The following is a 27,651-nucleotide window of genomic DNA, read 5'->3' as shown; positions in this document are numbered from 1 at the left end:
AACAGCTTTACTGATGAACTACAATCCCATGAACAATTGCGCATTTGGGTGTATACAATATACAATTTTTAGTGTCTATAAAAACGTTTTGTAAAACCACAATTTGTGTACAATACATACACATGAGATCACGTTTAGTCCAAGTGAAACAGAAAATCATGTTTTTTTTACTGATAGGGGGCTACCAAAATTGTGGAGCACGTTTATGTTATCATGTGCTGTGCAGTTTGAAAGACAAATAACATTTTACTGCAGTTTACTTATATTTTACTGGTTCCAGATATAAATTACAATTAGTGACATGCATAAAAAATAAAAACAGCGGCTGTATTTACAAAGCAGATAAAAACAAAAAAATGCCACAAAGAAGGAATACACACATATATGCAAACAGAAGTACAGTAGATGCTTCATAAAGTGTTAGCTGCCATATTTTCAAAAAAGTTGGTAGAGTAAAATACTACAAAAGAATCACAAAATGATATAGCATCGTTTTACAAAGTCATCATTGTGAAGACAAAATACATAGAAGTATATGGCTCATCTTGGTGGCACTACATCTAAATACAAACTTGAAAAATTAAAAGAACATTTCTGTCAGAGTTTGTTTCAGTTTCATATTTTAGGTCAAACTGTTCCTCATCAAAGGCTGGGCCTCGTCTCTGCAGACTGACTCTGTGTCACACTGTTTTTCCATCAGCTGCCTCTGAAACTCCGGATACATGTTTTCATTGTTCTGCTGAAGAGATGAAGCTTTTACTTCCTACATAAATACAACATTTCAATTATGTGTTGTAGCTGTTCATATGTCTTGATGCTTGCATGTAGCGCTGTGGGAAGTGCAGTATGACCAAGTGGCAACCTCCTGCTCTCTCTTTTGAAACCAACACGGAAGTGACTAAACTGCAATTCATCAACTGGCCACTAGAGACTGGCTCCAAAAGGGAGTCAATCCCATAGACTCCCCATGTTAAAATGCCCAATTTTACAGCAGAAAAAAAATTAGGTTTACAGCCAGGTACAAAAAGTGGTCTTGGTCTATATAGCTAATTTTGCCCTTCATGTCAACTGTAAGGGGGTGGATTTTTTTATAACTCATCCTTTTAATTTATATTAAGCCTTAAAGTTCTGCATAATTTAGGGCGTGGCCACTTGAGTGAGAGGTGGATAGCCACTGCCGTCACCACAGTTGTGCTATGTGGGCGTGGTTTCAACAACCAGCTCCACCCACGTCCCACCTCTTTGCCCATTTTCGATTATCCGGGAGTGACGTGCAGTGACGCGATTCCAAGATGGCGACGGCCCACTCCCGCCCACTAAGAAACCTACGGATGACGTCGCGGACACTATGTCCATATTTTTTGCAGTCTATGAGTATAACCCATTTTAATTTGTCTTCCCTTCCAGTAAAGTTGTGTATGTACACTGTGTGCAGAATTATTAGGCATGTTGATATTCTGGTCAGAATTTTTTTAACATGCATCTTTTCTTCTCCACCTGTTTTTTCTGACCATGCAGACTCAACAAGCATTTCGCTGTCCAATGGTCAAGCCTTAACTTTGCAAATTCTTGTAATGCATTAGTATTGCATTCGACTCATGGGCATTTAATAATTTGGACTTTTCAGTCTGGGTTAAATATCTTTTTTTGGCTCATTTTATCTGTAAAAGAAAACATGCCTAATAATTATGCACACCTGAATATAAGGAGTTTTTCACTCCCAGCCTTCACGGACAATTATAGATCACATATAAATGATTAAATGATTAAATGATACAAAATTAACAGTAGTTATTAAGACTGATGTGGTTTGGAATTGGTAAAATGTGTTTGGAAAAAAAATATGACCAGAATATCAACATGCCTAATAATTCTGCACACAGTGTAGGTTGCCTCTGTACAGTTTTGGTAAGTAACTGATTACATGTAAATCTAAATTATGTAATCAGACTCCAAAATTGAATACTTGTAACTACAGTATATATTTTCAAATGCTCATAATCAGTTTACAGTTACTTATTTATTGATTACATGATTATGGCAGTTAACTAACAAATTAACATTGACATCCCTAGTTATGTAAGAAATTCAGACTACAATCTGGCAAAATACAATCCAGTGTTAAATCCAAAATAAAAAATAAAAAACACAGTTACGCAAGTATATTTTGCTTGCTTTTATAAGAAGTGATTCTGAAATGATGTGCCTCACCTGACTGGGTTGGTTTGGCAGTAACTTAGCAATAAGTTCTCTGATGTTGGCAAAAGTCGGACGCAGCGTTGGTTCCAGACTCCAGCACATTTTCATTATTTTGTACCTACAGGAGGTCAAGTCACTTACTGTGTATAGACTAGCTTATCATTTATTGTTTCTTTCCCAAAACCTTACAAATGCTTTTATACTCACATTTCACAAGGGGCAAAATCTGGTTGTGGCATGTGATAACCGTCTTTAATCATCTTATAGAACTGTGCATCAATCACCACATTGGGATAAGGACTCATACCTAAAAACAGGAAACAGTCACATCAACAAAATGCCTCCAGTCTATCTTATTTATAGTATTTTTATTTCTTTATTTTAATTTTTTGAACAAGTCAATTCATTTACCCAAGGAGAAGATCTCCCACAAAAGCACACCGTATGACCAGACATCACTCTGTACTGTGTAAAGACATTCAAAGATGCTTTCAGGTGACATCCATTTCACTGGCAGCCGTGCCTGTGGAACCAGTACAACACGATGTAAAAACAAGTAGACGTGAAAAGGTAAAAGATGTTTATCAACTGCTACTCTGAATGCAGTGATAAGGAGCAAGCATTCCATGCTCAATTACTAATGTTGGAATTCTTCTCAACAATATGTAGAGCAGCAGTGACTAACATCTACATTTAGTAACACCCATATTTTTGGGTTCCTTATATATTTATGTCTGTATTTCTTTGTTCAGTATGCAGACTAGAGACTCACAATGTCAGCTTAGAGACCAAAAGATGCTGTAAAATTCAATTTGTGGTATGTCTCATGAGAACCAGATGGGAAGCTGTCATATCTTTTTTTTGTTTGTTTGTTTGTTTGAACTGAAGCCTATGGAAGCCTGTTTTCACCACAGGATGCAAAAATAAAAAAAAGGTAATTGTGACTTTTTTCTCACAATTCTGAGAAAAGGCTGAATTGTGATATATAAATAACAATTGCAAGTTATAAACCCAGGGTTGCATGATATAATATTGCATATAATATACATATTATACAGCGGGTAAAATAAGTATTGAACATGTCACCATTTTTCCCGGTAAATATATTTCTTAAGGTGCTGTAGACATAAAATTATTTCAGCAGATGTCGATAACAACCCAAGCAATCCATACATACAAATAAAACAAAACAAATATTTTCAGAAATTAAGTTATGTGTAACTTATTCCATATGTACATGGAATGAAATGGGGAACAAGTACTGAACTACTGAAATGTATTTAATACTTTGTACAAAAGCCTTTGATGTTAATGACAGCTTCAGGATGCCTCCTGTATGGAGGAACCACAGTCTTCAAATCTTGAAGGTCTGTGGGCCTTGTCTATGAATTCTGATCTTTAGTTCTTATTTTCTACTGGATTCAAGTCAGGTGATTGGCTGGGCCATTCTAGCAGCTTTATTTTCTTTTTCTGAAAGCAATTGAGGGTTTCTTTGGCTGTGTTTGGGATCATTGTCTTGCTAAAATGTCCACCTTTGTTTCATCTTCATCATCCTGGTACTGTAAGTATTGGGACTGAACCAGCTAATATTAATTTCCACTGACAAGGGGCAGGATTCCTTTCTAATTACTAACAGATTTCAGCTGGTGTCTTGGCTTTCCATGCCTTTTTGCACCTCCCTTTCTTTATGCGTTCAATACTTTTTCCTCATGTTATTCCATTTTACTACACATAAATACAGAGTTCTGGCATGAAACTCTAGATGGTGCAATCCTGATAGGTCTAACTCAATCTGACCTAATGACATCATTATCACATGGCACAGCTGATTGGTTCTGTCCTGTATCAGTAGCCAATGAGCTCACTGCTCAGCATTCAAATATATGACTAGTGCTAGCTGTAAGCAGTTTTGCAGCATGCTTCAGAAACCCTCCACCTTCCCCAGCTCCACCTGTATAGATCTGCTATGACGTGATGCATGTATGCTTTGGGGGTTATTCATATATGTTATATGCGAGTGTTGTCATGACAGAACTTAATTTATGAACTTATTTGTTTTGTTTTCTTTGTATGGATGGATTACTTGGGTTGTTACCAACATCTGGTGAAAATTTCAAGTCAAAAACACCTTTGGAACTATATTTACTGAGAAAAATGGCAATGTATTCAATACTTATTTTATCCGCTGTATATAACATATTCCACAATTCTGTGATTTTGTAACAAGCAATTGCAAGTTTATGTCAGGGAGTTCAGAGAAAAAAAAAGTCAGAATTGCAAGATGTAAACTCACAGTTGCAAGAAAAAATTCAGAATTGTGAAATAAAACGTCATAATGTTTTAGTTTGAAACTGGCTTCCATAAACTACAGCACAGTCATAGTCACTATGTTAATTATGTTAGCACGTGTGCTAGCGGCTCAAATCTACGAAAAGATGAACAGTGTGTGTTCTATCAGGTTTGGTGGTGTAATTCAGTAGTTCATAAGGGAGCAGAATGCTAAATGGTTCTAAATGGTAAATTTGTTTATAAAAAGAACACACGAAAAACTAACTCACATTCCCCTTTACCACATAATTCAAGTCATTCATGATGTCTCGTGCAAGGCCAAAATCACAGATCTTGACAACGCGGCAGTCAGCCACAAGAACATTCCGTGCAGCCAAATCTCTGTGAATACACTGATCATATACAGCATTAGAAAATGACAATCACACTAAATAGCGTCATAATTAGTCATACTGCAAAGTTTGGAATCTTTTTAAAGATATAGTTCACCCAAAAATGAAAATTCTGTCCTCACTGCAGTTGCATTTTTTTAATTGTAATAAAAGTGTTGTAAAATTAGTATATATAAATTGGGCACTATATTCCATGTTTTCAAGTCATATGAAAAAATGGTGTGTTAATGCCAGTGATTCTTGTGTGTCTCATAACCAAAGATGAATTATTTCAAACTGAAAGCAGTGCAGCTAATGGTGGCCAGTGTGATGTAATCACATTACTTTTTTCAACTAACTAGTAATGTCATGTATTACTTTTAAATTTAGAAGAAAATATCACAGGTTTTTTTTCTTCTTCTTTTTTAAATAAGTTTTCCCATTTATTCACTGACACAAGTATCTTTCCCCACACTGCAAAACAAATGCTTTTCTTACTTAGATTTTTTTCTTGTTTCCAGCCAAAATATCTAAAAATTCTAAAATCAAGAAGGATTTCATAGACAAGTGAAAATTGTTGTCTTGTTTTCAAAGTAAAAATGCCAGTGGGGTAAGCAAAATAATCTTGTATTGTGCTTAAAATAAGATTATTTTGCCTACCCCATTGGCAGATTATTTTGCTTGTTCTAAGCAAAAACTCACTTAAATTTGATGTCTTTTTTCTGAAAACAAACAATAATTTTTGCTCGTCTAGAAAATGCTTCTTGATTACATTTTTTTTAGATATTTTGGCTGGAATCAAGACAAAAAATCTAAGTAAGAAAAACATTTTTTGCAGTGCAACACTGATGGTGGCAATTAAAAAAGTTTGCCAGACCTGTAAAAGTGTAAAAATAAAACTAATAATAGTGTCTAAATGCTATTAAAATAACACTGTATATAACAAAGAAATATTACATTTTTGGAGGCTAGAAAGTCCATTCCCTTTGCCACTTGATAGGAGAATTCCAGCAGATCAGTATTATCCAGTGACATTGAATCCTTCCATCCTTCGTTACAAGATTCTGGTGAAACAAACCAAAAATCATAATTTTGAAATTGTTTCTTTTCAGGAAATATTTAGAAGAGCATTACCTTAGTTACTTTACCTTGACCAATGTCTTTTGACATCTTTGTTGACTGTGTCCCCTTGTAGCTCTCTGAGCCAGAGTAAGTCATCCTACAAGAAGAAGGTATAAATTAATGATTGACAATAAAAGAGACACAACAAGCAGAGCACATTTAGCCACTGACAAGAACATACCATGTGGAATGGTTCTGCTGAACTGACACATTCTTGTAGAGGTTTGAATCCACTGGGAAACTCTGAACACCAAGAACATTGTTCACAAATGTTTCCGCTCGTTGACGCAAGAAGTTGAGGAGATCACCATGACAGCAGTACTCTGTGATCATGAGCATCGGTCCTACACCAGAGCAAAGTCAAATTCAGAGATCAACCAGTTTTTTTGTTTGTTTGTTTGTTTTTTTGCTACTGATTATTTTTATATTTAAAAGTCTATAACCTATGAAAGCCCATTTCCACCACTAAATAAAAAATAAAAAAGATAATTCTGACTTTTTTTTTAATACATATGAACTTGCAGTTGATTTTTTTTCCTTGCAACTGCGAATTTCACAATTCTGACTTTTTTTACGATTGCAAGATATAAAGTCCCATTCAGAAAAAAAAAATTGTGAGATTCTCGCAATTCAGTGAAAAAATGTCACAATTGTGAGATACAGACTTGTAATTCTGAATAAAAAAATCAGAATCACAACTTTATAGCTCGTAATTATGTCTTTATTTCTTAGAATTACAACTTTATTTGTCAGAATTGTGAGTTTATATCATGCAGTTGTAACTCTGTAACTCGCAATTGCATGTTATTTAAGCAATTTTGAGAAAAAAAGTTGGAACTGCAAGAAAAAAAGTGTGAATTATAAGGTAAAAAACTGCGATTAATGTTTTTATTATTATTATTAGAATTATTACTCAGTGACAGAAATGGTCTTCCATAATAACCAGTATGCACAACATTTACCAATATTTAAAAGGGTTAGGAAAATGATGTATTTACACATATAAGAAGTCACTCTACAATAAAAACATACTGCTGAGTTTGGGCCCTGTCTTTAAAAGACACTTTCAGTAAGTGTCTGCGAACTGATTACTCATTTATGTTTCTTTCAAAATATGATGATTTTAATGATTTTTTTATTCAATGTGAAAATATGACTTACCTTCCTGAGTACATGCTCCCAGCAGATTGACTATGTTTTCATGCGGTCCAATATAATTCAAGATCTTCAATTCAGACATGAGTGCTTCTTTTTCTTCAAAGCGAGCACTAGCTGTTTGGTTCAAAAAAAGAATGTTATTATAAGGTTCTCTTAACAGGAGGCACACAAAGAGAAAAAGAGTGTCATAACCCTCACTTCCCATCTGTTCAAAATACATGTCCAGGACTGATTTTTAGTTCTATTCTCTCCATTATGCAATGACTGTATTTTAGTTCCCTAAATTAAATGACACATCAGTTCTTTTAATTATAATGGCCATTTGCAAGCAATGATTTTGTGCTAAACTGCAAACTGAAAACAATCAAGTGACATAAAATGAAACGCCTTTTTTGTACTTAATCAGCAGAAGAAGGTGCTTGTGGTTTGTGTTTAATGACAGATAATTGGAATAATCAGTGTTGGGGTAAAGCATTACAAGTAACATAAGATATGTAATCAGATTGCTTTTTTCCAAATAAGTAACACCAGTTACTTCGTTTTTCCATTTATTGACTGACAATGATCCAGTTCAACCATACTAATAATCAAAAATGACTTCAAATGAAGTGTTTAATTTGTTTTTTAATTGCTGAAGAGTGTTGTTCTTCTCCTGCATCCTATTTTCTATTTGCGCTGTGCCCTCTACTATACAGATGTGAATTTGCATTTACTTCAGCCTGAGGCTTATTCATTTCACTTTTGGTGTGCGGAGGCTTGTACATTTGCCAAAACATATAACTTTTTTATTCTAAAAACAATCAAGTAAGCCCAGTACAGATTTAAAAGTAACGCAAAAGTAACGTAGCACATTGGTTTCCATACAAAGTAACTAAGCAATGGGATATTGTATTGCATTACTTTTAAAAGTAACTTTCCCCAACACTAGGAACAATGAATATATATTTGAATTTGCTTAAATTTTGACGAATTTGTCAGGGCTAGAAATATGTTTAATGCTTTACAGCATATATCTGAAACCTGATTTTTACATGTTGCATTTTAAAATCACTTCCTAATCTATTACCCAATTTGTCATAATATTGAACTTACGTTTGAGCATTTTCACTGCTACTCGTGTGACACTTTCATCCTTGACAAGCCCATAAGCAGTTGCCTGCACCACCTTTCCAAAAGCTCCTGCTCCTAAAACTTGTCCTGAAGTATTAGCAATGGATCATTTGTTGCAGTAGTTCTTATCATTAATAACAAAAACACTACAATAATGTAAAACAGCAAGCATAATCAAGGTTACAGTACCAAGCTTCAGCTTATTTCGTGGAAATTCAAGTTTTTTGTCGTATGGAAGCTGGGAGGGGTCAATAAATGTGTAGCTGTTCCCATCATTGGTCTCAATGATTTTCCACTGGATTTCATACTTGTGTGCCTTAAAAAAGAAGGTAGTGTTAAAAAGCAATTTTTTTCGTCATTTCTGAGTACAACTAAAAAACATACCTTTCTGTGCTCGTAGAAGAGGATCAACATCCCTAAGATGGCCAGACCCAATGCTCCTATGAGAACAACAGTGATCCACATTGACATTGACCATACTGTTGTAGCACCAGGGAGATCTATAAGCAATAAAGATGCATCAGATGACAACTCCATTTTAAATGCACAAGTATATGCTCAACTGCAAAGATGTTTGCATTTTTCTTACATGAAATTTTAAAAGTAAACATATCATGATCTTCTCCAGCAATGTTTGTAGCAACACACTCAAAGGTTAAAGTAGTATTTGCGTTGGTCACTGGTAAGACGCTCTTCACCAGCACTGGTTCATACTCTCTGACATCCCCCAAAGTGAACTGGGTGGCCATTAATTCCACAGCTGATGTTTGGTTATAACTACACCTGTTACCAAATCATGATAAAATCAGAAAATTAGAGCATTCTCAAACATATCTTAAAAAAACATACCATAGTACCTTCAATGACAAACGACATGTTGACGTGATCTCATGATAATTCATATGCATTTTACGTAAAATGTGGTTCTACAAAACGTACAATTACTTATGTTTTTCCAGACACTAAAACGTACAATACTGACGTTTTACAGCATATAAACGTACAAATACTGACGTATTGATGACACCTGCAACCTGGATAATATTTTCAGTGAGTAACAATTTAAATTCTGCTCTGCACCTCAAACAAACCTTCCGTATTCCACCAAAGAGGACTGCAGCTGCAACGCATCTTCATTTGGACTGCTTTTCAGTACTGCGTTTGACATTTTTGCAATAAATAGATGATTGTGATTGCACTTATTTGTCTGTCATGTTTTTCTTTATTACTGTACAGAGAGAGTTATGGTTAGGTTTAGAGGTAAGAGTGGGATTAGCGACTATACAAAATATTTTTTATTCTATATTGTTACAAAAACGATAATCACCCTGCATATTTTGGTCAGTTCCGTTTTATATCCTTTTGTATTCGCTATAAAATGGGTAGGTTTAGGTTTGGGGGTGGGTTAAGGGGACTAAAAAACTAAATCGCTTATTAATAAAAAATATAAAAATGCATATTTGCTATAAACAAGGTAGGTTAAGGTTTGGGGGTGGGTTTAGGGGGCTAAAAATCTAAATTGCTTGTTGATAAAATGATAAAAAGGCATGATACAAATATCTTAAAGGAGAAGTCTACTTCCAAAACATATAATGTACTCTAATGTAGAAATTATGTTTTTTGAGGAAAACATTTCAGCATTTTTCCCCATATAATGGACTGATATGGTGCCCCGAGTTTAAACTTTCAAAATGCAGTTTAAATGTGGCTTCAAACAATCCTAAATGCGGTTGTAAACGATCCCAGTCGAGGAAAAAGTGTCTTACCTAGCGTAACGATCGGTTATTTTCATTAAAATAATACAGTTTACATACTTTTTAATGCCAAATGCTCGTCTTGTCTTAATCTGCATGGACTGTTTTTGTTCCGGTTCATGTCAGTTAGGGTATGTCAAAAAACTCCAATGTCATGTTCTCCCTCAACTCCAAAATCGTCCTATATCACTGTTTTACCTTTTTTGTTAAGGGTGTTTGATCTTCTTTGCATGTTCACTTTGCAAAGACTGTGTCGGTACTTCTGCAGCGATGTAGGATGATTTTGAAATCATTTTTGAAGTTGAGGGAGAAAATTCGGTCGAGTTTTTCAACATACCCTAACTGTCTTGAACCAGAATACACAGAGTTCAAGGACTGCAAGGCAAGACGAGCATTTGAGAATAAAAAGTATTTAAATTGCATTTTTTTTTTTTTTTTTTTTTTTTATGTAAACAACCAATCTTTTCACTAGTTAAGACTCTTCTTCCTCGGCTGGGATCGTTTACAACCGCATTTGGGATCGTTTAAAAAGGAAGTTCAAAATCAGGGCACCATAGCAGTCCATTATATGGGGAAAAATGCTGAAATGTCTTCCTCAGAAAACATAATTTCTTTATGACTGAAGAAAGAAAGACATGAACATTGTGGATGACAAGGGGGTGAGTAAATTATTTGTAAATTGTTGTTCTGGAAGTGGACTTCTCCTTTAATGACATAAAAGATACCTAAACATTTTAAGTTATTTTTTTTTTAGCTAAAAATACGTAGCGATTTGTACGTTATAAACGTTGAAATGCGTCTAAACTGTACGTTTTAGCATAAGTAAAAAAAAAACTACAAAAATGTACGTTTTGTGCCTCTAAACGTTACGTATAAATACCTGCATATAAACAATGAGACGAGGCTGGTATATGTGATCTAATTTTCAAAAAAAATGACATACATAGCTCTGGCATCTTCACACTGGAACCACTGAATCCTGGGTACTGGATAACCAGTTGCCACACAAGTGGCAGTTCCATTTTCCCAGTTAATCAAAGTATTTGGCTTCTCTGTATGTTGGAAAGAAACCATTATCAAACCTCGGTTTTGTTCATTTATGAGATCCTATGTTCTCTATTAAGCAACTGGACTTACGGTAGACATGAACTGTAAAAATAATTGAGTTACTGATGCTGGCACTCCTGGCAGTCAAGATGTAGTGACCATAATCTTGTGCTCCAACTTTTCTCACCACGATTGTGGACATACAGTTGTCACTGCTAAATATGAACACAAAATAGAGCAAAAATATGAACACAAAATACTTAACAAAATAGAGCATGCTTTCATTTAATAGATAAATGTTTCTGGTCATTTCCCAAAAGTATTAAAAGTCTAAGCACATCACAGAATCATCTTAAGATTAATCTTAGTTTCCAAAAGCCATTGTAATGTAGATATTAATTTACTCTATCACAGTAGATATCAAAAGAACTAAAGAAAGGATTGCTATATGGGTATATCTAGAGGTAAATCTGCTTTAAAAAGTGTTACACATTCAAACATGGCCAGAATGTGTGTGCATTGAGGGAGACATTCAAATTTGTAATCTTAACAGTAAAACTGTGCATCTTTACGTGTTCTAAGGAAAAGCAGTAAAAACTGATGCCTTAACACAGCCAGAATGTGCGTGGCAAAACGTATTCAGAATTGTCGAGTTAGCCCGGACAAACAGTGTGTGCTGACACAGTCAAATTTTACATGTTCTGTTTAAAGATTTTTGGCCCTTCTATACCTGCAAACTAATTGTGAAATTACACTTAATACGCTTAATTTGACATAGTTAATGTCATCTGTAGTCAAAAATAATAATAAAGGCATAAAATAAACAAATGAATAAATACATTTAATTCTGGGAAACACATGAAAATTTGTAAAACGGCACTTAGAAAATGCTCTAAACATCTAAAATCAATCTTTATAAGGAAACAAGGTCATGTATGGTTTTCATCTGCACAGCATTCACCACTCTATGATTCAGTTAACCTGAAAGCCCAGATTTTGGTTTTTACACATACTAGTTATTTAAACATGAGGGGATGAAAAGACACATGCACCTAGTTGAAATAAATACAAAGACCTTTTAATTGCTCATAACTTTGGGAGAAAAGAAGCACAGAAACTGGACATGCATGAGTCTTCTTAGTGTATTGAGCTCCTATGCTATGAGATAGAATATAATTTGAAAGGCTGTGTGTTCAACAACAATTCACAAATAATTTACTCACCCCCTTGTCAGTCAAGATGTTCATTTGATGTCTTTCTGTCTTCAGTCGTGAAGAAATTATGTTTTTTGAGGAAAGCATTTCAGGATTTTTCTCCATATAATGAACTTCATTGGGGCCCTGATTTTCAACTTGCAAAATGTAGTTTAAATGCAGCTTCAAAGGGCTCTAAAGTCATTTTACTTCGGAAAATAAAAAATTGTACACTTTTAAAGCACAAAAGCTCGTGTAACACAGGCTCTGGGATGTGCGTTCATATACTACTGAATTACGTCACGCGGAACTACAGACCCAGTGTTTACAAAGCAAATGCGCAAAGACTAAGAAAGTGCAAGCAAGTCAAACGCTGTTTACAAACAAAAAGGTACAACGATGTCGGACGATTCTGAAGTTGTAGGAGAAAATGACATGGAGTTTTTCGACATACTCCTTTTTGAGCCGGAGCTCAGACGATGAAACTTCAAAGACATGATTTGTAGTAGTGATGGGAAGTTCGGATCATTTTACCAACTTGGACCTTGAGTCTCGTTCAGCAAAATGAACAAATCTTTTTTCGAGTCATTTCGTTCATTTTAGCAAAATCAGCATCATGTGACAGCCCCATAACGCCGTATTTCCACTACAGCGTAGCGAGCTGAGCGGCGCGAGCGTTTTCCTTTCATTCCTATGGAAGTTGAGCGTACACGCATTGCGCAAGCGTTTAAGCTCAGCTTCCATAGAAATGAATGGAAAATGCTCAGCTCGCTACGCTGTAGTGGAAATACACCGTAAGATGAATGAACGACTCGAAAAACCCGAAACAGGTGAACTAATTCCAGTACAGAACCTAATAGGATGTCGTCTTGCTCCCCTTGACGACTCATTCTTCCCGAGTCACATTAAAGATTCATTCAAAATGAATGAATCATTCAAGAACGCATCCCAGAGCCTGTGCTACATGAGCTTTTGTGGTTTAAAAGTATACAAATTTTTATTTTTCGAAAACAATGGCCGATCATTTCGCTAGATGAGACCCTTCTTCCTTGGCTAGGATCGTTTAAAGCCTTTTGAAGCTGCATTTAAACTACATTTTGGAAGTTCAAATTCGGGGCACCAATGAAGCCCATTTTATGCAGAAAAATCCTGAAGTACTTTCCTCAAAAACCATAATTTCTTCACGACTGAGGAAAGAAAGACATGAACATCTTGGATGACAAGGGGATTAAATTATTTGTAAATTGTTGTTCTGGAAGTGGACTTCTCCTTGAGATATATTTTTCTAGAACTGATCTAGGTTCAGATAATAAAAATAATTATAAGAACAGAAACAAGAGAACTCACCTATTATTAATCCTGTTAAATGTCTCCTCGTGGGTGTTATTTGATTCGGGAGTTTTCCAATGTGTCTGTTTAATTTCTGGATATGCTTCAATTTGCACAGCAAGTTCAACCTTGTCCCCTTGCATCACCTCAATGTCTGTTCCATTCACCTTGTATTCAGAGGACAGGATGGGTTCAAGCTTAATGTACGGTTTATCTGAAAGACAACACGTGCACAACTTAAACACAATTTCACAAATAAAGCTTAAATACAATCACTCTACAACTTGAAGAAACCTACCCACAACTTTGAGAACTGCTGTGACACTGTTTTTTCCAGCTTCATTTTGGACAGTGCAGGTTAAATTCCCTGCGTCGGACATGTTTACTTGATGAATGGTCAAAAGACTAATGAAGCAAACTTGTTCACATCTGCTGTTTTTTTTTTTTTTGGAATTCAGTACCTGATTAGGACAAATCATGAGAAGTTCTTTAATCAAACATTTTGGTATGCATTCAAAACAATCTGGCACATATTTGCAAACAATCAGGAACTGAAATGGATTCAGAGGAACTGAACGACCTGGCTTGAATTGAAAACATGGACTATTGTATGCTTTTATAAGAAAATCACTGAAACAAATGGTTACTCCAACCCACAGCACTTTCAGGAAAAACACTCACAACTGCATTGCATTAACCATTTGTTTCAGTGATTTTCTTGTAAAAAAAAACAAAAATATGCAAGCTTGACAACTTCTGATAATATATTGTAATGCTTCTGGTTCTTGTTGTTATGTCTTGGTTTGGATCTGGTCCTCAAGGGGTCCAATGAATCACCTCAATATTTGTCAGTCTGTCAGAGTTGAAGAAGCTGTAATATTACATTGCTGACATTTTTTCAAATGTATTCAAACATATTTAAACGTATGTTTCCATGTTATAAAACAGCTTTAAATAATGAACTGATACACAATATGCAACTGCATCGTCAGAGCAGGCCTATTGAAACTGAGAGTGAGCGCATATAGTTGCTCAGTAAGAGATACTACAACAATTAATCTGAAAATAGCATAGGAGAACTGAAATTTGATGCTCTAGTGTGTGTGTGTTGTATAAAACCACTGCTTGATTAATTGGCAACAAATGACATGCTCTGCCTTCAAAAAACAGTATCAACTGTGTCAGCCTTTCAAGCTCAAATATGCAATTACCCTTTTCAGCCAACAAAAAACAAAGAAAGAAAGAAAGAAAAGAAAAGAAATCTGTGCAACTAGAATTCCTACATTTACAAAAAAAAAAAAAAAAAAAAAAAAAAAGGACAACTTTAAATGCACCTGATTAAACTTTCATCTGAAATAAAATCACAATGTTGGGTTTAAACCTTGAATTTGACAGAGAATGTTTAAATTGACTCACTTAAACCAGGTTGGATTTCTATGTTTTGTTTTGGGGGTTTTTCATCTTGTAACCAGTTCTGTAACCCTGAGTTCGAAATGACCAGCCAGCAGGGAAACAGAGCTATTGGCATCCATAGAGGACAACAACGATGACATAAACAACATTTGCCACTGCAGAAAGATATTGACTGTAGATACATTACCATCAAGAGAGGACATACACATGACACTGAACCAGCTGGACTACTTTTCATGAAAACTGTGAATTACTATTACACTGGGCAAGATGATCCAAATAGAGCTTCATCAAACCAAATCCACACCACTCTACATCATGGTAAGCTGAAGCACAACCAGGCACAGGATATGAAACCAAGTGGTTTATTCAGTGCATAAAGTGGCCAACACCTTTTGTTATTATTAAATGCACCAGTGACGTGCACTTCTTCTGCTAGAAATTTTCAGTGTAAACACACCACACCCAGTACTTATACTGTGACAAAATTGGAACGCACCTATTCAGAAGGTGTGCATTTTACTTCATTCTGGACAGCCAGTAGTGGTTCACCTTTACTTTTCAAGGTAACCATGGACTGACAGGCCATGGGAGCACACTGAGTCATCATTCGTATTTTCAGATGAGCTGTCCAGAAATCTGGAAGGGAATGGTAGTGCTCTAATCCAATGCGGATGACCTGTTACTTTACTGTTCACTTAACTGTTCTAACAGTGTTTGTCAGTGTTACAATCATGCTGATAATTTGACGAGATGACCAATCAAATCAAAGTAGGCAGTGTTTACTGTTCACAGAAGCAAGTCAATTCTGAAGCGTCACTTTTAACATTGAACGAGTGCGATATAAGATGGAAGTAGTGAACTATTAAATAATTTGACAACTGTTTTAAAATAGAAATGTTCAACAACAGCAATATCCAGTGATGTACACTACTAGACTTTTTTTCTCAAATACAGCCATTTTTAATTAAAAATATGGAATTTCTAAGTTTTGTGTTTTCAACATATTAGGCAAACAAAAAAGAGAATGTCTGCATTTTTAGGGGTTCACAGATGAGCGCTTCCCACGTAAAACTGATCTGACAGACCAAACCATATGTGGTGTAGACTTGAAACTTGGAGGAATGGTAGTACTCACACTGCCTACAAGGCTCCTCCCAACTGTCCTGACGGGGGCGCTACAGCAATCGAAAGTGCAGAATTTTCAGGTATTTCAAATTTTTTGCAAAACCTACTTTTTTGCCCGCATTTTTTTGAGGGTGTAAACAATTGTACATTGTGTGGTTTTCCAAGCGATATTCATGTAGAATGATAGACCTCCTCATTCCGAACAATTTTGCCTCTAGGACCACTGCTGTCAATCAAACTGTTTTTTAAATGGTTGAGAAGATGTGAAAAACCTACTTTTGCGAACTAGTCCTAGGTTTAACACCGCAGTGCAATTCTCTGAACTCTCTAGGCCAGTAGTTATTAAAAACATGTTGCAATTTACTGTTTACAAAGCTATAACGGAGTCCATTAGAAAAGGGACCTGTCCAAATATACCCAAAAGCCTATAAAGCCGAAATGAAAACTCAAAATTTTACAATTGAGCGTATGCGACAGGTGATTCTAAACAAGCATGCAAAGTTTAAGGGAGAAACAACTATCATTAGCAAAACAAAAGTATCAAAAATAAAAACAACAATAAAAGCAACAATAGAGCAAACCAGCAGTTGCAAAAGCTCGATCTCCTCATTTTTTAAGTCTAGATCTAGGCACGACAAGTAGACAAAGATCACTGGATCTCAATGTTCTGGAAGGTACTGAGGGGCAAGATTGTTAAGGGCTTTATAGACGAATAATAGAATTTTAAAATCAATTCTATATTTGATGGGTAGTCAGCGCAGTGAAAATTAAATAGGAGTTACTGACTCATACTTATGGGTACCAGAGAGCAATCTAGCAGCTGCGTTTTGCACTAGCTGTAGACGAGAGAGAGAGGACTGAGAAACACCATAATAAAGTGAGTTACAGTAATCTTAATGAGTTGTTACAAAGGTATGGATCACTGTTTGAAAGTTACTCTGTGATAAGAAAGGTTTCACTTTAGAAAGTAGACAAAGAAGAAAAAAGCATGATTTTACTACAGCACTGACCTGTTTATCAAACTTTAGGTTTTGATCAAACAGAACGCCCAGATTTCTAGCACACTGAGTTTCATATGAGGCCAGAGAACCACAATCAACTCCTATGCTATATATATAATTACTCCTATGCTCTATATAGACCTGGCATTTCCTTCACTGCTCTACTCCTTTATACTTTGTACTATTTTAAAAAATGTTCAAAACATGGTTACAGCCTTGATTGATGATAACTTCAAGGTGCCAAGACCTTGTCCTAAGAACAAATGTAGAAACAACTAAAATTTAAACTGTCAAATATTGTTATGTCTCTGCGTGTGATTGGTATGATTTTTTATAGAACCTTTGGCAAAAACAAACAAACAAAAAAACACACTAAATTGTCAAAGCAATGCTGAGTCAAACCTGAACTGTACCACAAACCACACAGTAATGCGAATAATGGAAGGGTAACAAAGTATGATCTTTCATCGTCATGTCAAGCAAAAATAATCATTAGGTATTAACAGTGAACCAATCAGAAGACTCCCGAGGCAGAACTAGCTTTGCAAGCTTTTGTTTACTTTTGTTTTTTTTACTTGTTTTTAAAAACCATTTCTAAGTGCTGCGTCTCATGTCTTAGGTGCTCAAGATGTGCTTTTGAGACATGATGCAATGACAGAAATACAGTAAGATGTACAAGATTACAAGATTACACTTGTAAGATGTGCTCTCTTTATACATAGTGCATGTGATCATGAAATTGAAAGTCAATAGCTGCTCATTCAAAAGACATTTCATTTAAAAACCTTTGCAGGGCCTCGAAAACATTTTTTTCAGATTCACAAACTTTCAAGGATTTTAAGGACCCATGGGAGCCCTGAGCAATGCATATTACTAATCAAAAATTAGGTTTTGATATATTTACGGTAAGAAATTATTTACAAAAATATCTTAATGGAACATGATCTTTATTTAATATCCTAATGATTTTTGGCATAAAAGAAAAATGTATAATTTTGACCCATACAGTATATTTTTGGCTATTGCTACACATATACCCGTGCTACTTAAGAAAGGTTTTGTGGTCCAGGGTCACAAATGTTATTTTTTACAAGCTGTTTGTGATGAGCTTTGGTTCTTCATGTGACTTTCTCATCACCACCTGCTTTTGGTGATTATCAGTGTATTACAAAGGTACAAAACAGATTTCAGTACTTCAATAGGTTGGTACATTAACATCATATCAGTTAATTAAATAAGGGTATTTACCTGAAAATTTAAGTGAAAACCATAAAACGTTGATACCGTATTTTTATGGTAAAATTCCGGCAACCACACCTGCTGTTTTTTTACAGTAAATTTTGCAGATTTTTTTTAAGTGCATTTCATTCTGTATATCATACAAAATGATTGTATCACTTAAGAATAGACCACTGGAGATCCACTAGAATTTCAAAACAGACTGCGGTCATGTTTGTGACCACAAGCCAAGACTCAGATGTAGGCTAAGACACTATGCAATGACTCACAGCCGAAGGCCACATTTTCAAGAGGTTTCAAAACCAAAAATACCATGATGCCCACTCTATTGCCTAATTAATTCAGTTCCTCACCCACAATCTCATGCTTTGTTTCATGTTTGCGATCAGATCAAATTCTCAAAACACAGCACTTCACCTTTTCCGATGAGCTCCAGGTGATGTTATATGAATGATCTTGGTTTTCGGTGTGACAAGGGATATGCAGCGTTTCACCCACAATTCGCACGTACTGATCAGCTGGAAGTGACACCCATGGTGGCTGTTGTGCTTCTGCAATAAATAGATGTGTAGTGCTGAATTGGTACAATAAGGTAAGATTCTTGGTATGTTTTTATTAATACAAGTGTACAAAACAGTGTACAAAACTAATGCAACTCACTTTTTCTGACAGTTATTTGAAAGATTTCAGACTTCATTTGGACTCCGTCAATTTTGACAGTACAAACATAATCTCCGTTGTAGCTCGGATGAAGATTTCGAATCAGGATGCCACGTTTGGGATCCGCTGTGTAATTCATCTCGGCTGGGACAGCAGATCCATCTGCCATCTGGAGCGAAAACTCAGTACTTGCTGGGTTTGTCACCAAGCAGTCCAGTAAGTAGTTTGAGTCTTCTTTTTCAATTACTATTCGCTTTTGAGGGGTAGTAAAGGCTTTGACCGAATCTATTGCAGTAAAACATACAGACATTTCAGCTAATATGTTAACTTTAAATATCTTTTTGCTGTTGGTACATCTTAAGTGCTGATGCTGTAAAGCACTATTTTAATTCATTAAATGTCAAACAAGTTCATTGCATGTTAATGTAAATTTTGTTCTTAGCATACTGTGCATACTGTTAATTAACAGTCCTGTCGTCGTGTTGATAAAAACTGGGAGTAAGTGCAGAGGCACTTCTTAATTTTACTTTTGGTGTGTGAGGGCCTTTACCGGTGCAAAAAATATAACTTTTAGGCTTTTTGTTATTAAAAATAAATAAGCAAGATCAGCTCAGGTGATAAAAAGTAACGCTACAGTAACATAATGCATTACTCTCCATAAAAAGTAACTAAGTAATGCAATTAGTTATTTTTAATCGAGTAATGCAATATTGTAATGCATTACTTTTAAAAGTAACTTTCCCCCAACATTGTTAATAAATGTGTTATTACACAGCTCTCTGCAGTGCTTGATTGTGATTGGTCAGTAGCAGCATTCTGAAATGAAATAGTTCTGTGTGACTCCTTTTCAGAGTGATGCAAAATTTATTGTGCAATAACAATGTAACAATGTAACAAAAATGTTTCACTTAATTTTTTTTTTTAATTGTTTTATTAATTCTGTGGTGCTAAATATTAGTCTACTATTTATTTTCACATTGCATCCATATTTTTAGAATTTCTATCAATAATTATGAAGCATTAGTTTAGAGCAGGTAATTTTTTTTTTTACTACTTTTGTACTTTTTTATATATAAATTTTGCTTTTGCAAGAATGGGAACATTCTAGATGTAATTTTCTACTGCTTTCTGGGACACTGTGGAACTGGTCATAAAACTTTATTTAAAGTTTTGGACTTTTCACTTTTGTGTTATTATTTTGTTTTATTCATGTACCATGCAATTTTTATGCATGAGTAGTAACAGATTAGTTTGTGTAACCTAGTGAAAAATAAATATACTAAAATCTATTTGAAATGCATTTATTGCATGCTAAGTATACTACAAATATATTTACATATTTATGCACTTAATAAAAATAACCTGCAGATGTACATTTGGTATACTAAACTGGTATACGTTAAGTCTGCTAAACTGGAACAGCTAATTTTGTACTTAATGCACTTTAATTGTGTGATTAGTAGTCCTACTAAAGAATTTCTGAAGTATATTTGATTGTGCAAAAGTGGAACAATTGCATGTATACTTTAGGTACACTTTAAATATCTTGCATTTAAATATATTTAATATGCACAAGTAGTACTCCAAATAAAGTGGAATTATCATTTTTATATCAGTAAATCTTGAGTATATTTGTTAATAGATTTAAACTATACTTAGTATGAAATAAATGTATTTTAAATATATTACTTTTTTATTAGGGTGAGTTGGCAACATATATTTTTTTAGTTTTCACGAGCACTGTGATTTTTGCAGTTTTTAAGGAAACATTAAAACTAAAAGCAAAATTTCAAAATGAGTTTAGAGAACCATCCTAAATATATATTACAACTGACCTTTAGACAATCATCTAAATGTTTAACAGTGTACATACCTTGAACATAAATGTGGATCTCTGAGTACAAATCTGTTCGTTTCTTGTAACTGCAACGGTATGTTCCTGTGTCCTCTGTGGTAGGCTTTGGGACACTGATGGTCTTTGGTGAGATGTGTTTCTGGTGTCTGCCGAGCCTCGTCTTCCATATGATATCCGCTTGTCCATCGCAGCTCAGAGTGAAGTGTTTGTTAACTAACCAGACCACCTCAGATTGATTCTGCGGAGTGGAGTTCAGCTTTATCACTGGTGCGGGAAACTCTGCTCAGACACACAGAAGAGCAGAGAAACTCAAGAAAAGTGAAAAAGTGTGTATAGAAACATTCTATGCATTGGTAAACAATGAAACTGATTTATTAATGATTCTTGATGCCAAACAAAGGTGTCATCAGTAGCTTGTTTATTGACGTTTTTTCATGCAACAGGTTAGATGAACCATAACACAAAATAGTACAATAAAATCATGCCAGAAAACAGGATGTAAGAGAGAATAACACAAAATATCAGCTTCATTTAATTTCTTGATTAGGATTTCAGCTTTAGGTCATTTTAGCTAGGTTATTGTGATTCTTCTTCTTCTTCTTCTTCTTCTTCTTTTTTTTTTTTATTACTATTGAGTGCCTTTTTGTTAGTACAAGAATAATATGCCATCAAAATGGCCATTCGCCCATGCATTTATTGGCTCTGTTTCTTAGCCGAATCCTGCAGCATGGTAGCAATGCGAGACACTTGCAGCAGCAATGCCTGGTGGTTCTCCACGAGGAGGCTCTGGAGGCGAGCCATGCTCTGCAGGTGGTGCAGCTGCTGCTCGCCCTGGTCGCTCGTGGCCCGCAGGACCTTCAGCATTTCAGCATGAACGCTGGCCACCTCCTTGTTTTCTTGCACCAGCTGAGTTAGGATCTTCACCATCTCGCCGTACCAGCCCCTGCTCTCCTGCTCTTCCTGGATTAGCTGGGAGAGGGAATGCTTTAGCTCGTCCAGTCCGCAGCACGCTGAAGATGGTGACACCTCGGGTGGACCCTTGCTGGTGCCAGGGGCTGAGTTCTTATCCAAATGACTCATTGTCATATCATATGGGCTGATAAGTTCTTCATTCGCTAAAGGGAGCACACATATAGCAGGCTTCAAAATTTCCCCTCAAACAAGTTATATTGCTGAATGGCAGGGTTCCTCAAATGCAACCCTGGAGGGCAACTGCCAACTGAGTTTAACTCCAATCCTAATCAAAGGCACCTGAGGAACATAATCAGGGTCTTGAGAGATGCAGGTGAGTTTGATCAGGGTTTAAGCTAAACTCTGAAAGCAGTGGCCCTTCAGGACTGCATTTAAGGAGCCCTGTTGTATGTAAATGAAGTTTATGAAATGATATGGTAGTTGACATTAAATACTCTGGTTACACTTTATTTTGATAGTCCACTTTAGACATTCTACTAACTACAAGTAACTTTGTAACTACATGTCTACTAACTCTCAGAGGAGACTGTTAGGTTAGGTTTAGGGTTAGTAGAAAAAGCTGACATATACTTGCAAAGTTTAGAAGAGTGTTAGAAGATATTAAGCAGACAGTCTACTAATACTCTAATGACTAGTTGACATGCAGTTGCAAAGTTACTTGCTATTAGCATAATGTCTAAAGTGGACTATCAAAATAAAGTGTGGGAATGCATTTTTGTTCAGTGGCGTGACATTGTACACTCCATCTCAAACTATTCTGAACAGCATTATGCAATTAGTTTTAATGACCTCATATTTAAAGAGCAGTTCAACTACAAACATCCATCCTGAGGCTATCCGAGATGTAGACGAATCTATTTCTTTATCAGATTTGCAGAAATGCACCATTGCATCACTTGCTCACCAATGGATCCTCTGCAGTGAATGGGTGCCATCAGAATGAGAGCCCAAACAGCTGATAAAAACAAACATCCACAAGTAATCCAAACCACTCCAGTACATCAATTAACATCTTGAGAAGCCAAAAGCTGCGTGTTTGTAAAAAACAAATCCACCTTTAAGACGTTTTAACTTTAAACCATTGTTTTCGACTAAACTATAAGTCTATAATTCATAATAACACTTGAAAAAGTCCATCCTGTTGTCTCTCACATTAAAATCCATCCCTATATTTGTTTAGATCTGTTTTGTCATGTAAATGGTGCTTTATCTATCCATATTTCTCTTCTTATTCAGACCAGACACATTTTTTACTGAACGAAGTGTTATTATAGATTATGAACTGGAAGCAACAATTTAAAGTTAAAACATCTTAATGATGGATTTGCTTTTTTTACAAACACGCATCTTTTGGCTTTTCAATATATTAATTGATGGACTAGAGTGGTGTGGATTACTTGTGGATTTTTGTGATGTTTTTATCAGCTGTTGGGACTCTCATTCTGACGGCACCCATTCACTGCAGAGGATCCATCGGTGAGCAAGATATGTAATGCTAAATTTCTCCAAATCTGTTCGAATGAACTAACAAACTCATCTACATCTTGGATGGCAAGAGGGTGAGTAAAGTTTACGCAAATGTTTATGTTTGGGTGAACTATTCCTTTAATTTAGAGACTACATGGTGTGTATGTGCCTTTAAATATTTACATTGCCGGACAATTTAAATAATCCAGTGAAAAAAAAAAAGATGGTTAACAATGATGCAAAATAAATACTTGACCAAGTTTTACACTGCAAACATTTTCCAGCAAAATATGTAGACCTCATTAAAATGTATTTTAAAAAATGTTTGTTTAATTGTTTATTTATTTATTTGATAATGATTAAAGGCATAGATCACCCAATAATGAAAATCTAGTCATCAATTACTTACCCAATGTTTTTCCAAGCCAGTTTGGCTTTCTTTCCTCAAAGGAACACAAAACTCACTTGATCTCATTTGATCTTTTTCTATTCTGCAGAATGGAGGTTAATAGTGATTGAGACCAGTGTTGGGTTAAAGGGGTTACTAAGTAGTTAGTTACTTTAATTTAATTACTTTTCCCTTGAAAAGTAAAGTAAGCGATTGCTGTTATTTTCCTGTAATTTAATTACAGTTACTTATTATGTAATTAAACTTAATACTGTGTATTGGCTGTAGAACATTTATATACAGTACAATAGTGGATATAACATCAAAAATTTAAAATCTAACCTTAAAGGAGAAGTCCACTTCCAGAACAAAGATATACAGATAATGCACTCACCCCCTTGTCATCCAAGATGTTCATGTCTTTCTTTCTTCAGTCGTAAAGAAATTACGTTTATTGAGGAAAACATTTCAGCATTTTTCTCCATATAGTGGACTTCAATGGTGCCCCGAGTTTGAACTTCCAAAATGCAGTTTAAATGCAGCTTCAAACGATCCCAAATGCGGTTGTAAAAGATCCCAGCCGAGGAAGAAGGGTCTTATCTAGCAAAACGGTTGGTTATTTTCATAAAAATAATACAATTTACATACTTTTTAATCTCAAACGCTCGTCTTGTCTTGCTCTTTCTGAACTCTGTTTTTGTTCCGGTTCATGACAGTTAGGGTATGTCGAAAAATTCCCATCTCATGTTCTCACTTTACTTTAAAATCGTCCTATATCGCTGTTTTACCTTTTTGTTAAGGGTGTCTGATCTTCTTTGCATGTTCACTTTGCAAAGACTGGGTCGGTACTTCTGCAGCGATGTAGGATGATTTTGAAATAATTTTTGAAGTTGAGGGAAAAAATACGATTGGACTTTTCCAACATAACCTAACTGTCTTGAGTCAGAATACACAGAGTTCAGGAAGAGCAAGGCAAGACGAGCGTTTGAGATTAAAAATTATATAAATTGTATTATTCTAATGAAAATAACCAATTGTTTTGCTAGATAAGACCCTTCTTCCTCGGCTGGGATCGTTTACAAGAGCATTTGGGATCGTTTGAAGCCACATTTAAATTCCATTTTGAAAGTTCAAACTCGGGGCACCATTGAAGTCCATATCAGTCAAAAAACATAATTTCTTTACAACTGAAGAAAGAAAGATGTGAACATCTTGGATGACAAGGGGGTGAGTACATTCTCTGTAAATTTTTGTTCTAGAAGTGGACTTCTCCCTTAAAATGCATGTTTTTAATGTACCCTTCTCACTTTAAATACTTTGGTGAGTTAATAAGAATACTGGTAACACTTCAGTGTCCAGTTCTCACTATGAACTAGTTGGTTATTAGCATGAATATTACTGCGATATTGGCTGTTTATTATTACTTAAAAAGCACATATTAACAAGACCTTATTCTAAATCCTTAATACACAATTCTTAAATTAACAACTACTTTACTAAGTAATAATAAGCAATAATTAGAAGTATATTGAGGCAAAGTTTAATAGTTTAATTAATAGTTAATAGTGAGAACTGGACCATAATCTAAAGTATGACCAGAATAATTTATGTAGTTATCTATTATTTATTTGAAAGAATTAAAATACACGTTTCATGTCTACCCTTGTATCATTAAGTTGTTGAGATTGATACAGGATTTAGAAAGTAATTAGTAATAAGTAATTAAATGTTGAAGATGTAATTAGTAACTAGTAATTAACTACTTTTTTAGAGTAACTTATCCAACACTGATTGAGACATTGAGTCGTTCTGCTTAACATGGCTCATTTTCTGCTCCACAAAAGAAAGAACATCCTACAGGTTTGGAATAACATGATGATGACAGAATTTTCACATTTTGCTGACATGTCTCTTTTAGAAAATATGCAGGGACAAGATGTATGTATTTTATTAGAGTCTTGTCATTTATTAAAAACAGTTCATGGATATTATGCATCAACAACATATACTAATGGTGTGGACATCACTAAAAGTGTAATGTACAGATGTGGTTTGTGCAAAATTTAAGGCTGTTTCCAGCATGAAATGTGAAATAGCGGATATTGCGAGAGTTTGGATCACTGTTTTTGCAGCAACACAGGGTCTTGTCACTTTTTTGAAGAAGGGGCCCAAACATTATTTTTAACTTTAGAAAGGGGAAACGAGAGAAAGCCGTGAAATGGCTATATATGACGGGGGGAAATGTCTGAAACATTGTAGAAGCAGCCCCTTTGATTGGGTCCCTCAGGAAACACATTGCACCGGTGGCCCGTTGCACAGCCACATCCCAGGGGTCTGTTTCCCATTCCCACTTTCACTTCTGCTTTGTGTTGGACAGGACACACCAAAGCTAGACAGGACTGTTACAAAGTCGGCCATCAAAGCCACAAACACAACACACCTGTCTTTAAAAAACATTAGATTACCCATGCACACCGTTGGGTTCGTGCTGTTCTGACATGATGTGATGAAACATTTAGTTAATGCACAATAGGATTATTGCTGCTGAACGCAGATTTGAAGACTAGGATTGAAAAAGAATATACCTACTAACAAAAAACAAAAAAGAGGCACCATATGATGGGTTGCACTTTATTTTGATAATCCACTTTAGAAATTCTACTAACTATAAGTAACTTTACAACAAGTATTTTAGACTGTTAGAGCAATTAGAATACGCTGACATGTAGTTGTAAAGTTACTTATAGTCAGTAGAATGTGTGTTGGAACCATTAAACTAAGTTGTGAGCAGATATTAAGCAGACTAATACTCTAATGACGACTAGTTGACATGGAGTAGCAAAGTTGCTTACGGTTAACGTCTAATGGAGACTATCAAAATGAAGTGTTACCAAATGATGTTTTGTATTGTTATGAGAAGAAGGGTTTTAAATTAAAATCAAAAATCTTTATATGGGTCTTTGAATTAATCAGTTAGTAGTAATTTAAAAGAAAAAATGCTTTGAAATGAAAACTTTTAATCTCTTTGCAAAAAGCCATTAAATAAGACAACTGAAGTGTTGGGAATTAATGAAACAATAATGGAATTATGTATAGAATTATCATATATAGAGAATTAGAATTTGTCCGTTTGGCTTCAGCTGAGTTGATTTTAAATAAATGAATAAAAAAATAACAAGTACAAGGCACATCTTAAAAATATGAAAGTTAAAAATCCTTTCTTTCTTTTTGCTGTTCACAACTGGACATTAAAATCTATTCACTGCAGGCTAATATTTTTCGCTGATTAAGAGTGTCAGGGTGATTTTTTTTTGGCTATGATTTGATTTCTTGCAGAAGATGTAAAGCGCAATCGGGAACAGGAGGTCTAATTGTACACATTTATCCAAAAAAAGTTAGTATAGAGAGCAGAAATAACTTACCTCTGGCCATACAGGCCAGTACGGCAATGAGGAGAGCGATACAGAGCATCCTTCTGTTCGTCTTTGTGACTTTTGGCTGGTAAAAGCTGTGGTCTGCTAGTCTGAAACACTACAGGAAAACTGGCTTAGGTGTGATGACACCATTTACTAAAACCTCATGCATTTTAACTTCCTCTCCAGACTTCTGAACCTTGTGCCCACTAAGACAACGTTGCTTTTGTCGCAAATCATTTCTTTCCGCACACTGCATATAAGATGGATTTCAGCAATGCATTATTTGCATTTGTTTAAATTAGCACTCACATTATAAAACTGTATTAGGTAATTAAATAAGTATCTAAATAAGTAATATGTTTGTTTTCATTAAAAAGTATTGTAACTCTTTTGGCAAAATAAATATAAGAATAAAAGAGTGAGGTATATATATCAATTAACAAGTTGTGTAACAAGGGCACTAATACATGTTTACTTGATGTTTTCACCACTGCATGTAGCCAAAAACCAACTAGAGGTCTTTCTCACGAAGCAGAATTA

General features: G+C 35.2%; 1 protein-coding gene across 3 annotated transcripts; it reads right to left on the bottom strand.

Annotated features, from left to right (window-relative positions):
* On the bottom strand, nucleotides 1–27,335 carry csf1rb (colony stimulating factor 1 receptor, b). Of its 3 annotated transcripts, none has more exons than XM_051093229.1 (21): nucleotides 27,118–27,335; nucleotides 20,887–21,147; nucleotides 19,014–19,298; nucleotides 18,771–18,904; nucleotides 13,871–14,033; nucleotides 13,591–13,786; nucleotides 11,141–11,265; nucleotides 10,947–11,055; nucleotides 8,839–9,032; nucleotides 8,634–8,749; nucleotides 8,439–8,565; nucleotides 8,232–8,336; nucleotides 7,143–7,253; nucleotides 6,163–6,325; nucleotides 6,008–6,078; nucleotides 5,817–5,923; nucleotides 4,758–4,880; nucleotides 2,611–2,722; nucleotides 2,407–2,506; nucleotides 2,212–2,317; nucleotides 1–763 (listed from the first exon to the last, which is right to left on the bottom strand). In XM_051093229.1, exons 1-21 carry the CDS (start codon nucleotides 27,164–27,166, stop codon nucleotides 623–625), a joined length of 2,898 nt encoding a protein of 965 aa, XP_050949186.1. In that variant the 5' UTR covers nucleotides 27,167–27,335; the 3' UTR covers nucleotides 1–622. The 3 variants fall into 3 exon arrangements, with proteins under 3 accessions (XP_050949186.1, XP_050949188.1, XP_050949189.1); XM_051093231.1 differs by having other exon boundaries at nucleotides 1–739; XM_051093232.1 differs by having other exon boundaries at nucleotides 1–736; nucleotides 27,118–27,334.
* Between the last annotated feature and the right edge of the window lie 316 nt (nucleotides 27,336–27,651).

This window comes from Labeo rohita, chromosome 21 (genome assembly GCF_022985175.1).
Source record: "Labeo rohita strain BAU-BD-2019 chromosome 21, IGBB_LRoh.1.0, whole genome shotgun sequence".
Taxonomy (NCBI): domain Eukaryota; kingdom Metazoa; phylum Chordata; class Actinopteri; order Cypriniformes; family Cyprinidae; genus Labeo; species Labeo rohita.
This window is presented reverse-complemented; position numbering and strand designations above follow the sequence as displayed.

Excerpts from the sequence above, each read along its gene's own strand:
- csf1rb (XM_051093229.1), bottom strand. The coding sequence starts at position 27,166 with ATGCTCTGTATCGCTCTCCTCATTGCCGTACTGGCCTGTATGGCCAGA. Across the intron at positions 21,148-27,117 it reads ACTGGCCTGTATGGCCAGAG|AGTTTCCCGCACCAGTGATA; the intron begins GTAAGTTATTTC and ends GTGTCTGAGCAG. Across the intron at positions 9,033-10,946 it reads TGTGAAGATGCCAGAGCTAT|GTGTAGTTATAACCAAACAT; the intron begins GTATGTCATTTT and ends ATTTGGTAACAG.